The sequence below is a fragment of the Mesoplodon densirostris genome, chromosome 13 (assembly GCF_025265405.1).
Source record: "Mesoplodon densirostris isolate mMesDen1 chromosome 13, mMesDen1 primary haplotype, whole genome shotgun sequence".
NCBI lineage: Eukaryota > Metazoa > Chordata > Mammalia > Artiodactyla > Ziphiidae > Mesoplodon > Mesoplodon densirostris.
Genome location: NC_082673.1, coordinates 23,254,846 through 23,280,687, shown reverse-complemented (window position 1 = coordinate 23,280,687; position 25,842 = coordinate 23,254,846). Strand labels below are relative to the sequence as shown.

The following is a 25,842-nucleotide window of genomic DNA, read 5'->3' as shown; positions in this document are numbered from 1 at the left end:
ATTATCGGTAGGATTAGATCCAGCTGCTTTGATCCTGGAATTTGGTGTGCCAGCACAGCTATATCTCACTGCAACACCTTTGCCCATGGATAAGTTTCCTAATTAGCCCTTCAGTCCTCCCCACCCGGAGTCTTTCCATCCTCACTTCCTACAGTTCGTTTTCCAGAGAGTAGCCAGAGTGATCTTCAAAACAGAAATTTGACCATGCATTCCTCCAAGATAAACCCCAAACCTTTTCTGTTGGGGTCTGAGGCACTATGGGTGGCCTGCCTCCTTCCTTCCTCTCTGCCCTCTCACTCCTCCCAGTGTCCCTGCCACCCAGTGCTCTCCAGCCACGCTGGCCTTCTCCTGCTTCTTTAAACATGCCAACTTGTTCCTTTGAGCCTTTGAACTAGCTGTGCCTCTGCCTGAAATGCCCTGCCCCCATCTTTACACAGCTGGCTCCTTTTTTGTCATTCAGAGCTCCACTTAAATGCCACTTCTTCAGAGATGCCTCTCTTCACCACCCAGTCAAATGTCACCCCTGTCTGTCATACCACCTTATTTAAATTTTCTGCACAGCATTTCCTCCTACCTGATTGTTTATTGTCTTTTCCTCCCTACCACAGTATAAGCTCTATGAGTGCTGGAACACTGTCTTTCTTGTACATTGGTTACTCCAGCACCTAGAACAGTGCCTGCCACAGATGGGCCTTTAAGAAATATTTGTTGAATAAATGAATGAATGAAGCAATGAAGCAACGAACAAACTGACAGGTTGGAACCCCAGACCCAGGGCAAGCACTCATGCTGGGCCCACCTTTCTCAGGGCTCATATTCTGTTCCTGTATCCTTCGTCACGGGAGTCCTACTCTCAACAGAAAGGCCCTCTAGGTCTAGAAACACATTTGGTCAAGAGTCTAGCTGCTTATCCAGTAGATTAGCACTCGACAGCCATCGAAAGTTAAACCCAATCTCTTTGACCAGGAGATCTTTGAAAACTTTTCTGTCAACTTCTGTCCATCCCCAACAGGACTCAACCGCCTGCCAAGTCAGTTTGCCAGCCCCAGTAAGCCTTACAGCCAGACCTACATTGATTGTGACAGAATTCGTTATATGCCTGAATAATTTCTTTGTTAATAAATCAAGGCCTGTCCTGACTAGACTTTCACTGAGCATTTCCTAAGTCCTGTATATACATCCTCTTGTACAATCTTCTCAGCAATCCTAGGAGGTAGGTACTATGGTGATTCCCATTTTACAATAAAGGTAACCTTGCTCAAGATTACATAATGGTCATAGAGTTGTTCACATAAAACAAGTAAATTGGGGAACAGAATTGTTCTTAAACACTGTCAGTTTGTTATCCATGGTCCTAGCTATCACTGAACAATAAACCATGGCTTTCTTTAGCTATTAATATGACATGATATATGCTTTTTGAACAGAATTGTGCTATTCACTCACCCTTTTCTGGCAAGATTAAAAGCTCTAGGATCTTGAGCTTTTTTCCCACATTTTGTAGGCACTGATTTAGGAAGTCCATTTACATGGGCAAAGAAAGCTGTATACAGATAACCTCTATAAAATAGAATTTGAGAGGGGAAATGAATGCTCATCAAAGTTGAGTTTCTTAATCCCTTTTTAGTAGTGAAGGGAAAAAATTTAATCACTATTCTTCCCTGTTTTGCTTTACTTTAAGAGCATAAGAATTTATTCAGAGTTGCTAATATTGGTCAAAATGCTATCCTAATACAGTTCTTTTGGAATTTTAGTATTTTTTGAATCTTGTTTCTGAGTAGTAAAACCCTTGAAATAGTATCATTATCTAATCCCAAGGAAATAGCCACAACCTCCTACTAAATAAAAATAAAAGCAAAAAAAAAAGCTCTTATTTACAATTTTTAATCACAAAGAGATGCTTTGATTTTGATTCGGAGACCCCAGAGTGTGTAATATTTCTTTTTTTTGCAGAATTTTATTCCAAAGATATTTGACTCTTAACAATATTTTACTCTATTAGCATTTAGAATAAAGTCACCCTAGAGATACCAATCTGCTCCAAAACAATTTCTTTTCTCAAATCAGAAGCAAAAAAAAATCACCAACTGGCTGAGCAGAAGCCCCCTGGTCACTGTGCAGTCACACTCCTGTGCTGATAGGAATGACCCAGCGATCGGGGAGCACTTGCAGCATTCTGTAACACTCTGTCAACATGTAGGCTGCTGCTCAGGATTTGAAGTAAATCAGTGTGGCCTTGAGATTGGAGCCCAGTTAAGGTGCACATATGACTAGTGGTGGAATGCACTGTGGTCAAATGTAGACTCCCAGTGTACAACTCCAGTTGCAGAAGTTTTGCGTAGCACATGAGAATGTATATTCACTCTAGTCTTCCACAAATGTTTATCAGGTGCCTCTTATTTCTAGTGTAGTGCAGTGCTACAGAGTGCAAGTTCAAAAGTATCACACTAACATAGATTTATTAAAGAGAACACCGTTAAGTAACAGAAAAAGGTAGCTCTATTTGACCTCTGTCACTTTTCTCATTTGTATCCAAGCAGAGGGTGATTTAGAAATGGCCTACCTAGGGAAGTGACAAATAGAAGGGGTAAAACATCTGTTTTTCCTGGTCAATTAACTGTGTATTCTATCTGAAACAAAATTTAGTTTGTCATCTAGCCAGCAGTCGTGTCAGGCATCATCTTTAGCTTCAGATTTGAGCTAGATGAATAAGTTAATCGTGCCTAGAGGATATTGCTATCCAGAAATAAGTCAAGGCACCAACATGGTCTGAGAGTTAAGTGCTGAATGGTAAACTAAAAAGGGATCGGAACGCGGGCCTCTCACTGTTGTGGCCTCTCCTGTTGCGGAGCACAGGCTCCGGACGCGCAGGCTCAGCGGCCATGGCTCACGGGCCCAGCTGCTCCGTGGCATGTGGGATCTTCCCGGACCGGGGCCCGAACCCGTGTCGCCTCCATCGGCAGGCGGACTCTCAACCACTGCGCCACCAGGGAAGCCCTGGATTTTAAATTTTTTACTGCATATCTGACCTACCATCTGACCATTTGGCTGCTCTTTTTTTTAACTTGCTTTCCAGCTTTCATGCTTCCTGAATGGTGGAAGACCTAATGAGTATTCTGAGTCATAGAATCATAAAATTTTAGAAATGGAAAGAATCTTAGAAGTCATCTGATTCAGCCCTTACTGAATTCCAACTCCATCACTGCCACAGTCCTCTCGAAAATTCCCTGTGATTTCCTCCATTAATGCACAAAACACCCAGTCCCTCTTCCAGCCAACTCTGTTAGAAGTTCTTCCTCATATTAAGCTGAAATCTGCTAAATCTGCCATTCTGTAACTTCTAACCCTTTTTTCTTATTTCTGCTTTTTGGAGGCATACAAAGTAGATGCACAAAATAAATATTGTGACCTCTTTAATAATATTATCTAATCCTTGCCCTTCAAATTCTTCTGACAGGTATAAGGTCCTTTTTCAACTTTTTTTTCAACCTGTTAACTGCTCTCCTTCCCTTAATTTTTCATTCGCATAATACAAGATTCTTTCACTGTCTTCTTTCCAAACAGGTGACAATTCCCTAGAGTGGTCAGAAAAGTGCAAGGAGATTGGGATTATTATGTGGGAAATGTGGAATATATACTTGTACTAATTCAGCCTAAATTACAGTAACTTTGGGGGGAACAAAATCGCATTGGTGATTCTTATTGAGCTTTCAGCGATCTAAAAGCACCTTATCGGGCTTCCCTGGTGGCGCAGTGGTTGAGAGTCTGCCTGCCGATGCAGGGGACACGGGTTCGTGCCCCGGTCCGGGAAGATCCCACATGCCGCAGAGCGGCTGGGTCCGTGAGCCATGGCCGCTGAGCCTGCGCGTCTGGAGCCTGTGCTCCGCAACGGGAGAGGCCACAACAGTGAGAGGCCCACATACTGCAAAAATAAAAATAAAAATAAATTTAAAAAAATAAAAGCACCTTATCACGTGAAATGCATTTAAACGACTTGCTTCTCTGAACGTATATAGTCAGTTTTCTGTTTTATTTTTAATTTCACAGAACTTCTCTAGGCTTCATTGCCCTCAGTTTTAAAAGGGCATGAACCAGAGTGTTTCATGCATATACCCAGATTTGGGGGTGCAGAGGGCAAATATCAGCCCAGGACTGTGAAGGGCCAAGTCGCAAGCTCTATTCCAAGCCCTAAGGGTCGTTCTTAAAACCAACCTGACTTCAGCCTTGTCAGCATGTGATAGGAGTCTTTGTGCTCCATTTCCTGCTTCCACTACCCCCTTCCTAACCGCCGACCCCCGCCGACCCCCCCCCGCCCCGCCAACCCCAGACACTGAGTCTCGTCCTACAGAGGAGGCTGTTTGAAACACTCTGGATTACATGAAATCTGCAGGCATGTATTTGATTCTTTTATGAAAGGTTTTTCTCTCTCTGACTCTTGCCAGCCCACAGAGGCTACTGAGATAACAATCTCTTAAGTATTTGGCTTTCCAAAAGACATCTGGTAAAGTCTCATGTCTTATTGAAAGGGCACAGAAATCAGGACTGACCTGCTAAAGTAGTCCCACCTCCCACCGAGGGAATTGATGGAAAATGGGTTTTCACTCCATTTTTGCCTCCATGGGTTGGGAGGAAGCAGGATAGTTTCTCTCTTTCTTGTTGGTACCCCCTTACCCCAGTTGAGCAGGTGTTTGTTGAAAATTCAGTAATACCTATTTAATAAGTAACTAATTCAGAGAGACAGAAACAAGATTAAAAGAAAAAAGGAAACTGAAAATGGGTTGGTAACAGTGAATTTAGAAGTCCTCTGTTCTCTTAATGTAGGCAAAACTACAGGAGTAAGGAATCTGGAGACACAGTTTCTGCCATTGAAGGACATTATTAAGGACATTTTAGGGATGGGATCAGGAGATGACATCTGCCATAAGATAATTTTCCAGCTAAATTTGACAGTTGTTGTATAAGCCAGCAAGTGTTAGGTTTTCAAGTGCCATGGAAGTGATTTTGAAAATCTTTTGGTCATGAAAATATATCCTTAACTGCAATAATCCTTATATGGCCAACCTAAAATGATCCAGCCCTTTGTATAGATGGAAATACATATTAATCTCTTCAGTTTTCATAATAGAAAAACAACTTTGCTCGTCTCATATTTGATATTTAAAATGTGCAGTTCTAACTTTGACCTTCTATATAACGTCTGTATTGCATGCACGTGTTAGGGAAATTAAAGCTTGAATTGAGCAAGATTCACCTTGGCCCCCAAACTGCCGTGAACTATTCATTTGGAGTTTGATTGAGACAGAGACTCAGAGAATGTAACTTATGAACACTTTAAACAATACATTTTGAACAAGACCCATTTGAGGAGTTTTTCCCCAAATATGCATGAATCTCCAGCTCTACCCTGTTGATTTTGAGGGAGTAGGTCTGGGTTGGACCCCAGGCATCAGTATTTTTTAAAAAAGAAAACACTGTAAAAAGTTTCCATAGTCAATTGATTGTGTTTTGCCTCTCAGCTCTGACTCCCTGCAGACTCACCAAGTCTGTCCTTATAAAGTAACCCCTGGATTTTATTACCTTCCTCTCTCAGCCCCAAATTCAGACTTAAAGAATGCCTTCAATGAGTTTCGTTTTCCTTTTCTTTCTTTTATATATATTGAAGGTTGCTGTCAGACTTATCCATTTGAACAGTATTCTAGTTATCTTTAATAAAATTACATTTGAAGTTACTATCCTTTCAGTTATCTATTATACTTTATATAAGTATCAACATAGTGAGTTTCATAATAGCTACTATTTATTGAGTTCGTATATATGTGACAGGCACTTTCCATACCTTATAATGTGTTAGCATCAAAGCAACCTTGCCAGGTGTTATGTATCGCTTTACAGATAAATGAACAGTTCATACAAGGTAAGTTTCTTGTACTCAGTCACAGTCAAATCTAGACCTTTCTATAACTTTTTTTTAATTCACATCTTTATTGGAGTATAAATGCTCCACAATGCTGCGTTAGTTTCCTCTGTACAACAAAGAGAATCAGCTATATGTATACACATATCCCCATATCCCCTCCCTCTTGAGCCTCCCTCCCACCCTACCTATCCCATCCCTCTAGGTCATCACAGAGCATCGAGGTGATCTCCCTGTGCTATGCAGCTGCTTCCACTAGCCATCGATTTTACATGCGGCAGTGTACATATGTCAGTGCTACTCTCTCACTTCATCCCAGCTTCCCCTTCCCCCACGTGCCTTCAAGTCCATTCTCTAAATCTGCATCTTTATTCCTCCCCTGCCACTAGGTTCATCAGTACCACTTTTTAAGATTCCATATATATGCGTTAGCATACAGTATTTGTTTTTCTCTTTCTGACTTACTTGACTCTGTACGACAGACTCTAGGTCCATCTACTTCACTACAAATAATTTCATTCCTTTTTTGGCTGAGTAATATTCCATTGTATATATGTGCCACATCTCCTTCATCCATTCATATGTTGATGGACACTTAGGTTGCTTTCATGTCCTGGCTATTGTAAATAGTGCTGCAATGAACATTGTGGTACATGACTCTTTTTAAAGTATGGTTTTCTCAGGGTATATGCCCAGTAGTGGGATTGCTGGGTCATATGGTAGTTCTATTTTTCGTTTTTTAAGGAACCTCCATACTGTTCTCCATAGTGGCTGTATCAGTTTACATTCCCACCAACAGTGCAAGAGGGTTCCCTTTTCTCAACACTCTCTCCAGCATTTATTGTTTGTAGATTTTTTGATGATGGCCATTCTGACCAGTGTGAGGTGATAGCTCATTGTAGTTTTGATTTGCATTTCTCTAATGATTAGTGACGTTGAGCATCCTTTCATGTGTTTGTTGGCAGTCTGTATATCTTCTTTGGAGAAACGTCTATTTAGGTCTTCTGCCCATTTTGGGATTGGGTTGTTTTGTTTTTTTGATATTGAGCTGCATGAGCTGCTTGTATATTCTGGAGATTAATCCTCTGTCAGTTGCTTTGTTTGCAAATATTTTCTCCCATTCTGAGGGTTGTCCTTTCATCTTATTTATGGTTTCCTTTGCTGTGCAAAAGCTCTTAAGTTTCATTAGGTCCCATTTGCTTATTTTTGTTTTTATTTCCCTTACTCGAGGAGGTGGGTCAAAAAGGATCTTGCTGTGATTTATGTCAAAGAGTGTTCTGCCTATGTTTTCCTCTTAAGAGTTTTATAGTGTCCAGCGTCACATTTAGGTTTTTAATCCATTTTGAGTTTACTTTTGTGTATGGTGTTAGGGAGTGTTCTAATTTCATTCTTTTACATGTAGCTGTCAAGTTTTCCCAGCACCACTTATTGAAGAGGCTGCCTTTTCTCCATTGTATATTCTTGCCTCCTTTGTCAAAGATAAGGTAACCATATTTGTGTGGGTTTATCTCTGGGCTTTCTGTCCTGTACCATTGATCTATATTTCTGTTTTTGTGCCAGTACCGTACTGTCTTGATTACTGTAGCTTGGTAGTATAGTCTGAAGTCCGGGAGCCTGATTCCTCCAGCTCTCTTTTTCTTTCTTAAGATTACTTTGACTATTTGGGGCCTTTTGTGTTTCCATACAAATTGTAACATTTCTTCTTCTAGTTCTGTGAAAAATGCCATTGGTAATTTGATAGGGATTGCATTGAATCTGTAGATTGCTTTGGGTAGCATAGTCATTTTCACAATGTTGATTCTTCCAATCCAGGAACATGGTATATCTCTCCTTCTGTTTATGTTATCTTTGATTTCTTTCATCAGTGTTTTATACTTTTCTGAATACAGGTCTTTTGCCTCCTTAGGTAGGTTTATTCCTAGGTATTTCATTCTTTTTATTGAGATGGTAAATGGGATTGTTTCCTTAATTTCTCTTTCTGATCTTTCGTTGTTAGTATATAGGAATGCAAGAGATTTCTGTGCATTAATTTTGTATCCTGCAACCTTACTAAGTTCATTGATTAGTTCTAGTAGTTTTCTGGTGTCATCTTTTAAGATTTTCTATTTACAGTATCATGTCACTGGCAAAAGGTGACAGTTTTACTTCTTCTTTTCCAATTTGTATTCCTTTTCTTTTTCTTCTCTAATTGCTGTGGCTAGGACTTCCAATACTATGTTGAATAATAGTGGCGAGAGTGGACATCCTTGTCTTTTTCCTGATCTTAGAGGAAATGCTTTCAGTTTTTTACCATTGAGAATGATGTTGGTTGTGGGTTTGTCGTATATGGCTTTCATTATGTTGAGGTAGGTTCCCTCTATGCCCACTTTCTGGAGAGTTTTTATCATAAATGGGTGTTGAATTTTGTCAGAAGCTTTTTCTGCATCTATTGAGATGATCATATGGTTTTTATTCTTTAATTTGCTAATATGGTGTATCACATTGTTTTGCATTTATTGAAGAATACTTGCATCCCTGGGATAAATCCCACTTGATCATGGTGTATGATCCTTTTAATGTGTTGTTGGATTCTGTTTGCTAATATTTTGTTGAGGGTTTTTGCATCTCTGTTCATCAGTGATATTGGTCTATAATTTTCTTTTTTGTGATATCTTTGTCTTTTGGTATCAAGGTGATGGTGGCCTCGTAGAATGAATTTGGGAGTGTTCCTCCCTCCACAATTTTTTGGAAGAGTTTCAGAAGGATAGGTGTTAACTCTTCTCTAAACGTTTGAAAGAATTCGCCTGTGAAAGCATCTGGTCCTGGACTTTTGTTTGTTGGAAGATTTTAAATTACAGTTTCAATTTCATTACCTGTGATTGATTTGTTTATATTTTCTAATTCTTCCTGGTTCAATCTTGGAAGGTTGTACTTTTCCAAGAATTCGTCCATTTCTTCCAGGTTGTCTATTTTATTGGCATATAGTTGCTTGTAGTAGTCCCTTATGATCTTTTGTATTTCTGCAGTGTCAGTTGTAATCTCTCCTTTTTCATTTCTGATTTTACTGATTTGAGTTCTCTTCCTTTTTTTATTGACGAGTCTGGCTAAAGGTTTATCAATTTTGTTTATCTTCTCAAAGAACCAACTTTTAGTTTTATTGATCTTTGCTCATTTTCTTCGTTTCTATTTCATTTATCTCTGCTCTGATCTTTATGATTTCTTTCCTTGTACTAACTTTGGGTTTTCTTTGTTCTTCTTTTTCTAGTTGCTTTAGGTGTAAGTTTAGATTGTTTATTTGAAATTTTTCTTGTTTCTTGAGGTAAGCTTGAATTTCTATGAACTTCCCTTTTAGAACTGCTTTTGCTGCATCCCATAGATTTTGGATTGTCTGGTTTTCATTGTCATTTGTTTCTAGGTATTTTTTAATTTCTTCTTTGATTTCTTCAGTGATCTCTTGGTTATTTAGCAATGCACTGTTTAGCCTCCATTTATTTGTGTTTTTTACTGTTTTATTCCTGTAATTGATTTCTAATCTCATGGCATTGTTGTTGGAAAAGATGCTTGATACAATTTCAGTTTTCTTAAATTTTCCAAGCCTTGATTTGTGACCCAAGATGTCATCTATTCTGGAGAATGTTCCATGTGCACTTGAGAAGGAAGTGTTGTCTTCAGCTTTTGGGTGGAATGTCCTAAAAATATCAATTAAGTCTATCTGGTCTATTGTGTCATTTAAAGCTTGTGTTTCCTTATTTATTTTCTAACTGGATGATCTGTCTATTGGTGTAAGTGGGATGTTCAAGTCCCCCACTATTATTGTGTTACTGTCGATTTCTCCTTTTGTGGCTGTTAGCATTTGCCTTATATATTGAGGTGCTTCTATGTTGGGTGCATAAACATTTATAATTGTTATGTCTTCTTCTTGGATTGATCCCTTGATCATTATGCGGTGTCCTTCCTTATCTCTTGTAATAGTCTTTATTTTAAAGTCTATTTTATCTGAAATGAGAATTGCTACTTCAGCTTTCTTTTGGTTTCCATTTGCATGGAGTATCTTTTTCCATCCCCTCACTTTCAGTCTGTATGTGTCCCTAGGCTGAAGTGAGTTTCTTGTAGACAGCGTATATAAGGGTCTTGTTTTTTTATCCATTCAGCCAGTCTGTGTCTTTTGGTTGGAACATTTAATCCATTTACATTCAAGGTAATTATTGACATGTATGTTCCTATTACCATTTTCTTAATTGATTTGGTTTGGTTTTTGTAGGTCTTTTCCTTCTCTTGTGTTTCCCACTTAGAGAAGTTCCTTTAGCATTTGTTGTAAAGCTGGTTTGGTGGTGCTGAATTCTCTTAGCTTTTGCTGCCTGTAAAGCTTTTGATTTCTCCATCGAATATGAGTGAAATCCTTGCCGGATAGAGAATATTGGGTGTAGGTTTTTCCCTTTCATCACTTTAAATATGTCCTGCTGCTCCCTTCTGGCTTGCAGAGTTTCTGCTGAAAGATCAGCTGTTAACCTTATGGAGGTTCCCTTGTAGGCAATTTGTTGCTTTTCCCTTGCTGCTTTTAATATTTTTTCTTTGTATTTAATTTTTGATAGCTTAATTAATATGTGCCTCGGCATGTTTCTCTTTGGGTTTATCCTGTAAGGGACTCTCTGCACTTCCTGGACTTGATCGACTCTTTCCTTTCCCATGTTAGGGAATTTTTCGACTGTGATATCTTCAAATATTTTCTCAGACCCTTTCTTTTTCTCTTCTTCTTCTGGGTCCCCTATAATTCAAATATTGATGCGTTTAATGTTGTCCCAGAGGTCTCTGAGACTGTCCTCAATTCTTTTCATTGTTTTTTCTTTATTTTGCTACCCGGCAGTTACTTCCACCATTTTATCTTACAGCTCACTTATCCATTCTTCTGCCTCAGTTATTCTGCTATTGATTCCTTCTTGAGTATTTTTAATTTCAGTTACTATGTTGTTCATCACTGTTTGTTTGCTCTTTAGTTCTTCTAGATCCTTGTTAAACGTTTCTTGTATTTTCTCCATTCTGTTTCCAAGATTTTGGATCATCTTTATTATCATTACTCTGAATTCTGTTTCATGTAGGTTGCCTATTTCGTCTTCATTTATTTGGTCTTGTAGGTTTTTACCTTGCTCTTCGTCTGTAACATATATTTTGTCTTTTTTTTTTTTTTTTTTTGATGGGTGGGGCTGTATTCCTGTCTTAGTGGTTGTTTGGCCTGAGGCATCCAGCAGTGGAGTTTGCAGGCAGTTGGATAGAGTCGGGTCATGGTGGTGAGATGAGGACCTCCGGGGGGCCTCATTCTGATGAATATCCCCTGGGGTCTGAGGTTCTCTGTTAGTCCAGTGGTTTGGACTTGGTGTCCCACCACAGGAGTTCGGCGGTCCCAACCTCTGGCCTGGGAACCAAGATCCTGCATGCTGTGTGGTGTGGCAAAAAAAAAAGAAAAAAGGAGCAGTACAATAACAAAGAATAAAAAATAAAATAAAATTAGAAAGATAAAAAAGATATTAGGAAAAATAAAAATATAATTGAAACAACTGCAACAAGGTAAACAAAACCACAACAGGAAAAAAAAAAAGGCCTTGGCTCTGGGGGTCAGAGTTTAGGTCGGGTTGGCTCTTAGGCAGGGGCGGGGTTTAGGGTGGGGTGGGGCCTAGGTGGGGGTGGGGTTGATGTTTGAGCGTGGGGCGGGGCCTCTGCTTCGGACCTGTGCGGAAGGGGAGAGGCAGCACGTCCAAAGGGGGGCCTCCATAGTGTGGAGTTCTCCATAGTGTGGAGTTTGGAGCTAAGGCCCTGGGTGAGGGTGTGTGGGTGGGGTTTAGGCCCAGAGCGGTTGGAGGGTGTCTCAGAGGGTGTCTCCGAGTGTAGAAGTAGGGCCTTGGGTTGGGGTGTAGGGGTGGGGCTTGGGCTCTGCACGGCAGGAGGGAGGCTCCAAGGGCAGGGGGTTAGGCCCGGGAGCCCAACAGGCTCCCCGGTGCCTAAGTGGACAGGGAAAGCGCTGGCCGTGTTCCCTTCTGTTCCTCCCTGCCCCCTGCCTACTGTCTCCCCCATGGTCTCCCCTGTTCCTGCTGGGCCCCTAACCGTGGGTGGGTCTTGCTGGGTGTAGGAACTCCCTTCCTCCAACCACCCTTCAGGGGTGCCGGTCCTGGAGGTCCGGCCTTTGCTTTTGCTCCCCCTTCCCTCCCTCCCACTCCCTCAGGACCCGCACGGCTGGAGGGGGCCTCGGTGGGCAGAGGGTCAGGCCTGGGATCTCAGCAGGCTCCTGGGGTCCCAAGTGGGTGGGAGAAGCCTGGCCACGCTCCCTTTTGATCCTCTGCCCTCCCAGTGGTCCCCCAATTTCCCCCTTTGGGCGTGGGATCCTTTCCCCTCCCCCAGCCGCCCCTCAGGGCTCCAATCCCATCCAGCCTCCACTTCTCCTCCCCACCACTCCCCCCCCCACACCCCACATCGTACCCAGTTGCTAGGGGTTCCTCCCGTCCCCTTAGGCGTCCATGGTCCCCCACTGGTGCCTGGTAGGTGCTCTAGTTGTGCAGAGACGCGAATTCTGCATCCTCCTAGTCTGCCATCTTGACTCCACCCCTCTGTAACTATTTAAAGCCCATATTCCTTCCTCTGTTGTACACTGACAAAACTTATCTCTGGCAATAAATGTGTATATTTTCTTTTCTCATAAAACAAAACGTGTATACCATAAAATGTATCCTTTGCTTAGATGCTGTAATTCTGGCTCCAACTTTGATCTAATGTTAGTCATCAGCGTATCTCAGGTGCCTGAAAGCATTTATTCCTTATGTTTCCTTTGGAGTTTTTGGCCCCTCTAAATATAAATATGTGTATATTCTTTTTTATTATATATGTATATTCTGACCAGCAGCAAACATTTTGGGGTTTTTTGTTTGTTTTTGTTTTTTTTAAAGAAGATGTTGGGGGTAGGAGTTTATTAATTTATTTATTTTTGTTCTATTGGGTCTTTGTTTCTGGGCGAGGGCTTTCTCTAGTTGTGGCAAGCAGAGGCCACTCCTCATCACAGTGACAGCCTCTCACTATCGCGGCCTCTCTTGTTGCGGAGCACAGGCTCCAGACGCTCAGGCTCAGTAGTTGTGGCTCATGGGCCTAGTTGCTCCACGGCACGTGGGATCCTCCCAGACCAGGGCTCGAACCCGTGTCCCCTGCATTAACAGGCAGGTTCTCAACCACTGTGCCACCAGGGAAGCCCTGTTTTTTTTTAAAAATAAATATGGACTTGATATAGTTATTAGGTTATAGGGTTTTCCTTTCCCTAATTACTTAACACATCTTATTTTGTTAACTCTAGGAAAAAGTTATAACTATCATTATTGATGCTATATGTAATATATTACATTATATATATATTCCACATTATTAAAAAGTGAAATTATTTATTGGACATTTAAAAATGTTCCATTTTCACATTTCATAAAACAAATCAATGTTTGAACAAGAGACAAAACTTCTGTTTGTGGCACAAAATACTTAACTGGCAGGGCAAGGTTAAGAAGAATTTGGTTTAAGGGAAAAACAAAATCATACATTTATAGTAGAGTTGCAGAAAAAGATTAAAATTCTTATCCATGATGATAGCAATTTGAGGAAATGCATTTTAGTATTAAGAACCTTTTTTTTTTTTTCTTTTTTTTGCGGTACGCGGGCCTCTCACTGTTGTGGCCTCTCCCGTTGCGGAGCACAGGCTCCGGACGTGCAGGCTCAGCGGCCATGGCTCACGGGACCAGCCGCTCCGCAGCATGTGGGATCTTCCCGGACCGGGGCACGAACCCGTGTCCCCTGCATTGGCAGGCGGACTCTCAACCACTGCGCCACCAGGGAAGCCCTAGTATTATGAACATTTTAAATTTTAATGAGTTGAATTATTGGAGAACTACAGAACTTTATGAGCACTCTCTACCTCTATTTTGTTAACCATGGATGCTGTGCTTGATAAGACAGTATAGATAGTATGTGGTGAGTCAGTCTTGACAGGCATCTTACAGATTGAACAGAAAGAAGCAATAGACTAGAAACACTGTCAAGGAAACACAGTGATGGTACTTTGAAAAAGGGAGACAAGTCTGAAATACACCACAGAGTCTGCATATAAAAGTTCATTTGGGGCTTCCCTGGTAGCACAGTGGTTGAGAGTCCGCCTGCCGATGCAGGGGACACGAGCTCATGCCCCGGTCTGGGAAGGTCCCACATGCCGCGGAGCAGCTGGGCCTGTGAGCCATGGCCGTTGAGCCTGCGCGCCCGGAGACTGTGCTCCACAACGGGAGAGGCCACAACAGTGAGAGGCCCACAAACCGCAAAAAAAAAAAAAAAAAAAAAAAAAGTTCATTTGTTAATTGAATATTTTAGACTATAATAATATTTTATATATCTAATAAAAAGTCTTAAAATTTTGCATTTTGTATGTATATTTAATCAATTTTGCACTTAATAGCTCTCTATACTATATCTGTTTTCAAACACTTAAAATTGTATGAAAGTAGAACAAAATCATAGAACTGCAAAAGACCTTAAGTCTCTTCTAACATTGTGCTTTTCAAAACTGAGGAAATTGATGCCCAGACAGTTCATTTAAAGAATAACAAAGTACATATATTCCCTCATGCTCACATGCAAATGCTCTCCCTCACACACACACGCACACACACACACACGGACAAAGTACGGGCTTCACACAGAGATCAGCATTACTGTGAACATTTGTATGAATTAGAAAAGACAAATAGGTGGTAATTGAACCATTAGAAACATTTTAGCTTTCTCTCTTCAGAAAACAAAGTTTTACTTCTAAAGTCTTAAAACTTTAACGAATTGTAAGAAAATCAGAAAAAGTTCTAAACTATTTTAACTTACTGGGATGAAAACATAGATGGTTAATGATTTCAAGAGAACTATTTTTAAAACCTCTGAGAGCTATGATTACAGCAAGACAGCTAAATTGACTAGCAAAGTCAGAATTCCTTACAAGATTCTCTTTGGATACTGAGGTTCAATCCAAGCCTTGTATTTGTCGGCTTTGTATTATTTAATATATGTATATCAAAGAACTAGTCAGAGAGACTGTCTCTATTTTAAGTCTACGAGAACCGTCACCAGCGTACACTGACAGATGTTAAAGAATGTCTGTGGAAAGAATGTCAAAAACCTCTCCAAAGGAAAGTCTTTAAACCATGTCCTTAATACAGAAATGCAAAACCAGATTTAATTGCCCTTTTCCTAAACAGCTCAGACATGCAGGCTCATTTACTGCAGCATATGGTCTGCGAAAATGCACAGTGGAAGAGAGCAGTGATGGTGAAGGCTGGCATTGAATCCATTTAGGCTGGAGTTCACAAAGATCAGTCGGAGGCAAGCACTTGAAGTTAAAGAAACACACCAAGCAGTGAAAACACAGGCTATTTTCATTTTGAACATGCTCACTGGAGACATCCTATTTGCTTTCAAGACAACAGTATTCAATGTTTTATAATATGAAATACGGCATTTCTGAAAAACTAATATCCAAAGTGTTTTTTTCTAATTAAAAAAGGTATAAAAATAGACAACCTTGCATTAAGCCATGGAGACTTTTTTCTGATAATTCATTATGTTACCACTGAAAGTAACCATTTTCCTAGTGGGGAACAGTTAAAACAATGAGTTGGGTGGCAGCAGCATGGTTTACATTTTATTTCAAAGGGAAGAAGACATGAGACCATATGAAGTGGTAACTTCTTATCACTGCTAAAGGGATTAAGTTTACAGTTCTGCTAAGAAGTCAGAGGTTACTGAGAACTAAAGAAAAGGAGGAGGAGGAAAAAAATCTGTGAATCCTCTTATACAGCTTTGTGGTGTTGGCAAGTGACTTCCATGTATCTTAATTTTCTACCTGTAACATGGAAGAAGCTATCTTTACAGAGAATTTCGTTTTAACCTATAAATATCTAAAAGACAGTTCAGTTGCTATGTGTCTAGTACAGTGTCACACAGATTTGAGGAAAAATACAAAAAATAACAGAAAGGAAAGAAACAATTGAGGAGTTAGGAATGGCAAACATGGATCTGATGGTTTATTATTGCTGGAATCTAATTAGTAATAGCTATTTATTATAACAAATTATTTCAGAGTTCTATTTTTCTTGTAAAACTAGCCTTCCAGTGTTATATATGGTAGGACAAATATGCTTACTATTTTTATTGTCAATTTGAAATTGTCTATAACTGCACTAAATGGCTATTTAAATTTGATTCAAATTAAATAAAATTTAAAAATTTGGTTCCTCACTCACATTAGTCATATTTCAAGTGCTCAATGACCACCTTATATGGAATGTTTCTGTCATTACAGAAAGTTATGTTGGGCAACGGTGTTTTGGTATTATTGACATTTTAGTTAAGTTTTTATCAATGCATTTCATTGAAAGGTGAGAAGATAAATCATATATTTTTAGATAGCAGGTGTGGAGGGGATGGATCTCCTCCCAATGCAGACAATAAGCCAAAGTTTAAGCTGTAAGGAAGGCACATTTAACCCATGTAGCAAGACACAAAAATGAAATGGTGGTGTTGTTATGGCAGTGTGATTTTCTGAAATAGTGAGCAACTCTTGCTAACATTGTGGACAAAGTCAGTCTTCCATTAATTTACACAGTAATCACATTCTTGGAAATTTAGTGTATACTTAAACTCTTATTTTTAAAAAACCAACTCTTTGTATTTAGCAGACAGAGTTTTAGGCTTAGATAATTATAAGCAGGTTTTTCACCCACATCAATGTCTAGGACAGATGCAGGACAACTCTGTTGTATGGAAGAGTTCTGTGTGTTACAGAATGTCTCCATCCCATCCACCCCTACTAAATGTCAACCTGATCATTGCCATACAGTACTTCTGAACATTTCCAACACATTTTGGTATAATTATTTGCTATAAACAAACATTTATGGTATAAATATTCAGGATGGTGGGACCCATTCAGCTTCTTAAGAGTCGTCTCAAGCCTGTTCCTTTGTTGGATACATTTTATTGATTTATCTTTTCATTCCATGTTTATTTGATTTATTTTTTTTAATTGAAGTATAGTTAATTTACAGTGTTGTATTAGTTTCTGGTATACAGCAAAGTGATCCAGTTATACATGTATATATATTCTTTTTCATATTCTTTTCCATTATAGTTTATTACAAGGCATTGAATATAGTTCCCTGTGCTATACAGCAGGACCTTGTTTATTTATTTTACATACTGTAGTTTGCATCTGCTAATCCCAAATTCCTAATTTATCCTTCCCCCCCCTTACCCCCCTTTTCCATATTTTTTAAAGTGAAAATATTATGCTTCTGTGGACCTAATTCTCTTTTTAACATCTGTCCTTATTCATTCCTAATAGTTTTAAACTTAAGGAAGTGACCAGGGTAATGAAAGAAAAATTCCTTCTTTACATATGCCATGGACTTTTGTCTTATATCCATTAGAAAATGAGGCCGTGGTAGATAGAGGTTGGGTCTACCACTTACCAACTGTGTGGCTGTGAGCAGTGGCCCAGTGAGCTTGTTCATTGAAGTCCTAGGTTTCATTAAGAAACACTTTGGGAATTAAACAACACACATAATTATCACAAGGCCATGTTGTTGTGTAGATGGAATGAGAACCCATTTCTTTTACCTCAAGAAATATAAACAGACTTAAAATCTAGCACAAAACTTTTTAATCTTATAGGTCCGTAGATGACCTTCAGGTAATCTGTGAACCTCTTAAAATTGTAGCAAAATTATGGGTATTTGTGCATTTTGAGAAGGAAGAGTCCATTGATGTAATCAAAGGAATGAGGAAAAACTAATTAAAATTTAAAAATAATAAAACCTCATTATAGAAAGAAGACATAGAGGAGATAGTGTCTGGTATATAAAGAAAGGGGATGGTTGATTAGGTTAGAAGTTAAGTCTACTATTGAAATGGTAAAATTTTTTTTCTTAATTTTTGAATTTTATTTATTTTTTTATACAGCAGGTTCTTATTAGTCATCATTTTTATACACATCAGTGTATACATGTCAATCCCAATCGCCCAATTCATCACACCACCCCCCCACCCCCACCCCCCCACGGCTTTCCCCCCTTGGTGTCCATACATTAGTTCTCTACATCTGTGTCTCAACTTCTGCCCTGCAGACTGGTTCATCTGTGCCATTTTTCTAGGTTCCACATACATGTGTTAATATACAATATTTGTTTTTCTCTTTCTGACTTACTTCACTCTGTATGACAGTCTCTAGATGTATCCATGTCTCTACAAATGACCCAATTTCATTCCTTTTTATGGCTGAGTAATATTCCATTGTATATATGTACCACATCTTCTTTATCCATTTGTCTGTCCATGGGCATTTAGATTGCTTCCATGTCCTGGCTATTGTAAATAGTGCTGCAATGAATATTGTGATACATGATTCTTTTTGAACTATGGTTTTCTCAGGGTATATGCCCAGTAGTGGGATTGCTGGATCATATGGTAATTCTATTTTTCGTTTTTTAAGGAACCTCCATACTGTTCTCCATAGTGGCTGTATCAACTTACATTCCCACCAACAGTGCAAGAGGGTTCCCTTTTCTCCACACCCTCTCCAGCATGAAATGTTAAATTTTAAAGGAAGCTAAAAAATGCTTCTTGGAAGAAAAAATAATGAACCTATTGAGATGATCATCTTCCCCTTCCAAGAAATAGTATGTGCTAAAAATAGATTCATTGATGGCTTAACTCCATCAAGAATTAAGGAAGAGTGATAGGAGCTAGGTAAAATTAGACAGCCCTACCCGCCCCTCAATCCTCAGTATTCCTTGAACCACTGTCAAAAAGAATACTAGAATAGATAAGTCACTGTGACTGACAATATAGTCTACTTTCTTGTTTTCAGTTATATTGTAGTTAATGCTGGGAAGTGTGGACTGTTAAATGTGCAGTTCTCTGAACTTTACTTGCTTTTGTTCAGTGCTATTTTGCCTCACATCTTCAAAGGAAATTCACCATTCATTTCAAGAGAAATTGTTTTCTTTTTTGTAGGACATTTATAATGTATTTATATATATTGCATGTTATATACATTATATAATACATTTTAGGAGAGGAATGCTTATACCATTAAAATAAGTAAGATTTGAATCAAAGAAAATTATTGAAAGAAAACCCACCCCCAAAACATACCTTCTACAGAAATCCTTCATTGGTTTAATTACTTGGAATTATATCTGGGACCGCCCTTGTACTCCCCATCACGCCAAGGCTGGAGCATCAGGTGTCACTGTGTTTGTTTTGATGGTGATGGTGGTGGTGGTGGTGGTGATTGATGATGGTAGCTAACATTTATTGAGTATTTATAAGGGCTTGGCAGGTGTTAACTCATTTCACGCTCATAGGAACCTAGAAGGCATAATTATTTCCATTTTACAAATGAGGAAGCTGAAACAGAGAGATGAAGTAACAGCTCAGAGTTGCATATTTATGGATAGAGCTGGGCACACATCTGGCCATCTGGCTCCAGAGTCTAGAGTCTTGACCACCACATTGCCTCTTCTGGATATTTATACTTAGGCCCAAACCTTTGAATAAATAGGCCATTTAAGAACTGCATAAACAAGCTGGGGAAAGAGTTTACTGGCATTTTCATTTTAAATCTTGTTATGTGGAACAATGGAAACCCAAATGGGAAGACTAAGTGGTATTAAGTGATTGTCAAAGACTACAATACTGAAGGTTCACCTCAAATTTCATTGGCAGAAATGGAGTTCTCAGAAATACATTAGTTATTTCTTTACTTCCCTTTAATAAAGTGTTTCAAAGTTAAAGCGCGGATAAGCTCCACATTAATTGTATGGCTGCTATTCCTGTTGGGTGAGGACTATGCTAACCTTTCCATGTCCCGGGTCTCCCAGAAAGGACAGTCTGTGTCTGAGGGAGGCAGCCCCACCCCAGCTGTCAGTAGGCTTTGTTCAAGGGACTGTTCTTAGGTGCCTTTCTCCATTATATATTGTCATTCCCTGACCTTTTTTTTTTTTTTTTTGATCTGTTTAAATTACTCACCCTAAAGTCTGTTGGCTTTTTCATCACTTATAGGAAACATCTGTTACCCTCAAAGGCTGTTAATGGTGGCCACAAAGTCCTGTCAGAGGTCCTCATTTTACTGGCCCTTTGTATGTGTGTAGGATGCTGTGTCTTGTATACAATAAAGGTAATTCTAGGCCAGATTTTTCTCAAATGCTGATCAGAGAAGACTGCATCCAAATCACCTGGGGAGCTTGTTAAAAAGGGAAATTCCCAAGTCCCACCCTAGATTTGCCAGCTCACTCTCTGGGGTTGCTTCCCTCATTTGCATTTTTAATAAGCACCCCAGGTGCTTCTGATGTACTGGAAAGTGAAAAACCACTGTTCAAAAGGCTACATTAAATGAAATGTATACATCTCAGTATTGTAAGAGAGGCAGATGTGATTAAAGCCCTGCCCATAACGAACCTGTAGTCTGCTAGGGAAGATAACACATAGAAATAATGCACAGTGAAAATTAAGTACCACAAAAGTAGAAACAGCTACTTCAAGGTAGCAGAAGTCAGAGAATCTTCTAGCGGTTTTTTTGTTTAGTGCGAGGTATATACATGTGGGTGATTCTTCATTCATTTAGCACATGTAAAGTCCTGCAGTTCATTTTTCATCTCCTTTACCAACTCACTGGATAACTTCTAAAATTTGCATAATTTTTAGAGATGAAGACAAAACTTTCATATTATTAAAGGCTACTACACCTAAAAAAAGTGTTCCTTTCCATAAACTACCAAGCATACTGTGCACTCATGGTATTTCTGATTTTATTTTTTAACAGGAGATTGCTAGCATTTTATGACACAGAACGATCTACACTGAGAGCTTCCCCTTCAGTGAGACCGTGCCCAGAAATTGTGTCCCAAGTGTTTGTGAATGTTCAACCTTTTTCATAAAAAGTCACTGTTCCGCTTCATCATGGTTGTTTATAGGCCAGATATGAATAATGGAAGGAGAAGAGAACTAACTTTATTAACTACTGTGCACCAGGCACTTTGCCAGGCAAACTTCAGAGAGGTTAAGTAAATGAGCCAGGCCACACAGCTGCTAAAGCCAAGAGAATGGAAAACCTAGGTAGTCGGTAGTGTGGTGGCTTTTGCCAGCAAGCATCTTGTTAATTTATTGGCAAACATTTGAGTACCTGCTGCATTGGCACTGGAAGGATACAGAGATAAATACACTGCCAGATCTTGGGGAGTATTCGACCTAATGAGAAATCAGAGATTTACACAGTTAACCAATACAGGTGAGTGAAGGGCTCTGACATTTGCACTTACTGGGCTATGCGTTTTCAATATATAATATTATCCCATTTAACCATCCCAGCAAACCTGCCAAGTAGTCGAAGTCTGTTATATAGATGAGGGAATTGTGGTTCAGAGAAAGCAAGTTACCCAAGGTTACCCAACTTGTAAGTAGCAGGGCTCAGATTTGCATCCAAGTCTGTGACTGCAAAACCTCTGTCTTCCTTGGGAATTCGAATGACAGAATCTGCATTCTGATAAGGGGAATGTGGAGGCTCTCAGGAGCTGCATTTGATGCATTCGACCTGGATACTTAGGAATCAATAGGATTTATTTAGAAGGAAAGTCCAAGCAGTGCTACAACAGAAGCAAAGGTGCAGAGCAGTAGAAGTGTGTGGGAATGGACATTGGCCATTTCCACGTAAGCAGAGCAGATGTGGAACCATTGTGAGAGGTGGACTAGGAAGGTGGGCTCTGGGAAGACCAGGTCCTACCTCAAGCTTTAGCTAAGCATGATGAGACCTGAAGGGCCAAGCTCAAGAAATATCTGTGTTAAAAAATGAACTAAACTTGATAACTAATTGGATGTTGTGTGGGGTGTGGGGGTGGTGGGGGATGGGAAGGGGGTCGACGTGAATCAAAGCTGATTAAATGAATCACTGGAGTAGTGCTGTAAGGACAAATGAAAGAATCCATTAGAACACAGGTTACAGCTCCAAGTATTGCAGAAAATAGTGTTCAGCTTTACCTTGTCTGTGAACTTAGCATGTTTTCCCAGTGGTTAATTCCTATGGAATGTGTTCTATAACTGCTCTTTTCAAAGAATATAAAGCTATGCCTTAATATTCTAGGATATCTCTTTAATTTTTCTAAACAGAGACAGAAAGTAAGATCTATGCCGTCAGATACACACACCCATGTACATATATATAAACATACATATAGAAGGACTAGGAAATGTGACTGACATCATGATTTTCCAGATTTTACAAAAGGACATTTCCTTCTGTAACCAGAAAGAAAAATAACTTTAAAAAAAAAAGCCAAATAGCCTAAATGTTTACTTGATGGACCACTAATAAATTCCTCCAGAATACCTAATCAAACATTGTTCATTATATGGTCTACTAAAATCATTTTCCAGTGACTTTTTTGGAGAACTCTGTTTCTTCATTTTCTGTTTATATAAAATTGTTTTAATTTTAAGACTAACTTAGAGTACTTGAGGTATATATTTTTAGATTTTTAAAGATTTGTGGTTTTCATTCAGTAGCCATATTTTCACTTTCCCGTACCTTTTCGTAATGTTGATGTTAAACTCTTAAAATAATTGATCAAGGAAGAAAGACAAATGAGTATCAGTTTTCATTTGGTATTATGAAATACTTGAAAAATTTTTTTGACCAAATTGAGCCATCATGCATGTTATGGCCAGCATTATACTTTAGTTACAGTTCAATCAATCCCCAATACTAAGTACTTTGCACTTAGACTGTTTTCCATTTTGTTTTTGTAAAATTTCTTTTACTTTAAAAGAAGATTTTAATTTTAGAAGACAAAATGTTTCTGAAAACATTTTTCCCCTTGATACTTTTTGACTTTAAAAATAACTGACATTAAAATAAATGTCAGTTTCAAGAACCAACTTGTTTGAATTTCAGTTTGGAATACATTTTTATATAGGTTATAAAATCTTTAAAGGCAGCTTTAAGATGAAAATTCTGATACAACTAAATTACTTTTCTGTCAAAAACAACTATTTCTCATATACTAGTGTTAATTTTGTTATCTTGAGCCAACACAAATTAAAATTAGAATTTGGGTTTTACTTTAAAGGAGTTGTTCATTTAGTGATATTCAGAATTAATGGAATTTTTTTTCTTACTATTTAGGAAATACCAGAAAGGAACCAGAGTACGGCTGCGGCTATTAGATCTTGAACTTACATCTAGGTTCTTGGGAGCGACAACAGATACAACTATCCTAGAGGCTGAAGCAATTCTGTTAGGACTCCAGGAGAGTAAAGACTCAAAATCAAAAGAAGAACGTCGTGAAAAATAAAAGAACTTTGCTTAGCGTATTCACTCCTTTTTTGTTGAACCCAGGTATTCATCACGAATGCCATTAGACAATTATGAATAAATGATCGGAGAAGACATAGTAAATGCAAGCTATAATTATAGCTCTTATTTGTCAGAATTTTCTTTAGGTGTATCTCCTCCCCCTGTTTTTATACCCATTCTTTCCTTTGATTGGAATAGTGTAAACTGTACTGAGAAATTCTGTCATTCAATAAATATGTTTTGAGTGCACTCTTTGTACAGGGCATTGTTCTAAGTACTAAAGAAACAGCAGTAAACAAGTTAGACAAAATTGCTTGCCTAGTAGAGCTTACCTTTGGCTGGGGGAAATTGATAACAAGTAAAATATTGATATATAGTATGTTAGACAGGGATGTGTGCTGAGGACAGAAATAGAGCAGGAAGGACAGAGGATCTGAATAGACATTTTTCCGAAGAGGACATACAGATGGCCAAGAGGTACATGAAAAGGTGCTCAAAGTCAGGGAAACGTGTCAAAACCATGAGATACCACCTCACACCTGTTGGAATGGCTGTCATGAAAAGGCAAGAAATAGCAAGTGTTGGCAAGGTTGTGGAGTTTTAAAAGGGAACCCTTGTGCACTGTTTGTAGGAATGTCAGTTGATGCAGCCACTACAGCAAACAGTATGGGGTTCCTCAAACAATTAGAATTACCACATGATCCAGCAATTCCACTTATGGGTATTTCCAAAGAAAATGAAAACATTAACTCAAAAATATATACACCCCCATGTTCATTGCAGCATTATTTACAATAGCCAAGGTATGGAAGCAACCTAAGTGTCCATCAATGGATTAATGGCTAAGGAAACTGTGATACACACACACACACACACACACACACACACACACACAATGGAATATTATTCAGCCATTAAAAAATAAGGAAATCTTGCCATTTTTTTACATCTTTATTGGCGTATAATTGCTTTACAATGGTGTCTTAGTTTCTGCTTATAACAAAGTGAATCAGTTATACATATGTTCTCATACCTCCTCCCTCTTGTGTCTCCCTCCCTCCCACCCTCCCTATCCCACCATTCCAGGTGGTCACAAAGCACCAAGCTGATCTCCCTGTGCTATGCAGCTGCTTCCCACTGGCTATCTAGAAAATCTTGCCATTTTTGACAACATGGATTGACCTTGAAGGCATTGTGCAATGTGAAATAAGTCAGAGAAAGATAAATACCCTAAGATCTCACTTATATGTGGAATCTAAGAAAAAGAGCTCATGGATTCAGAGAAGAGATTGGTAGTTCCAGGGCAGGGGTTGGTGGTGGGGAGAGGGGGCAAAATGCGTGAGAGGGGTTAAAAAGTACAAACTTCCAGCCATAAGATAAATAAGCCATGGGGATGTAATGTACAGCATGGTGACTATAGTTAATAATACTGTATTGTATATTTGAAAGTTGCTAAGAGAGTAGATCTTAAAAGTTCTCATTACAAGGAAGAAAATTTTAAACTATGTATAGGGATGGATATTAACTAGATTTACTGTGGTGATCATTTCCCAATATACACAAATATCAAATCATTCTGTACACCTGAAACTAATGTATTTCAATTATATCTCAATTAAAAAAATAAAGCAAGGAATGGGGTTATGAGGTATCAGAGTGATAGACTGAAATTTAGGTTGTGCTGTCAATGGAAATCCTCAGAAGAATTCACTTTTTTTTTTTGATGTAAAAGATTTTATTTTTCCACTGATACAGTATTTAGAAAAAGCTCTTTAAAGAGCTTTTTTTTAAATTGAAATATAATTGACATATAATGGTATATTAGTTTCAGCTATACAACAGAATGATTCAATATTTATATATATTGCAAAATGATCACCACAGTAAGTCTAGTTAACATCCATCCCTGTATATAGTTACCAGGAATTTACTTGAATAATAACTGAAGGATTGAAGGAGCTAGTCCCATGAGTCCCTAGGAAAGAGTATTCTAACAGAGGGAACACCTACTACAAAGGGCCAGATTGTGCTTGTCCCATTTAAGGGGCTTGGGAGGAAGCCATCGTAACAGCATAAGAGGAATAGGAGATGAACCTGAAGAAGTGAGGGAGGTCTTGTTGGTCCTGGTATGAACTTTGGCGTTTATTTACTCTGATTGGGGTGGAGGGTCTTTGCAGGATTCTCAGCAGAGGAAGGGTACAATCTGACAATTTCACTGGATCCCGTACTAGCTGGGTAGACAAGATGAACAAGGGCAGCAGCAGCAAAATGTTAGGAGACTTTGCAGCAAATCCAGGTGAGAGATGCTGGTAGCTTGGACCAGTGGAGTAGCAGTGGAGATGGTGAGAAGTGATTGCAATCTGGGTGTATTTTGAAGGTAGAGACCATTGGTATTTCCTAACATTGGATATGGAGTGTGTGATAAAGAGAGCAGTGAGGGATGACTCCAAGGTTTTTGGCCTGTGCAACTAGAAGAATTGAATTGCCTTTAATTGGAAAGGGAAGAGCAGGTTTGAGGGGGACTATGAGGGCTCAGTTT

The 25,842-nt window shown here is 39.0% G+C and overlaps 1 protein-coding gene across 1 annotated transcript in view; it reads left to right on the top strand.

Moving 5' to 3' along the window:
• The window catches only part of MRPS28 (mitochondrial ribosomal protein S28), a 100,907-nt gene extending 77,362 nt beyond the window's left edge, over positions 1-23,545 (top strand). Inside the window, exon 3 of the mRNA XM_060116115.1 lies at positions 23,133-23,545. Coding sequence (XP_059972098.1) covers positions 23,133-23,301 — 169 coding nt within the window. The 3' untranslated portion in view covers positions 23,302-23,545. The remainder of the gene's footprint in view (positions 1-23,132) is intronic.
• The last annotated feature ends 2,297 nt before the right edge of the window (positions 23,546-25,842 follow it).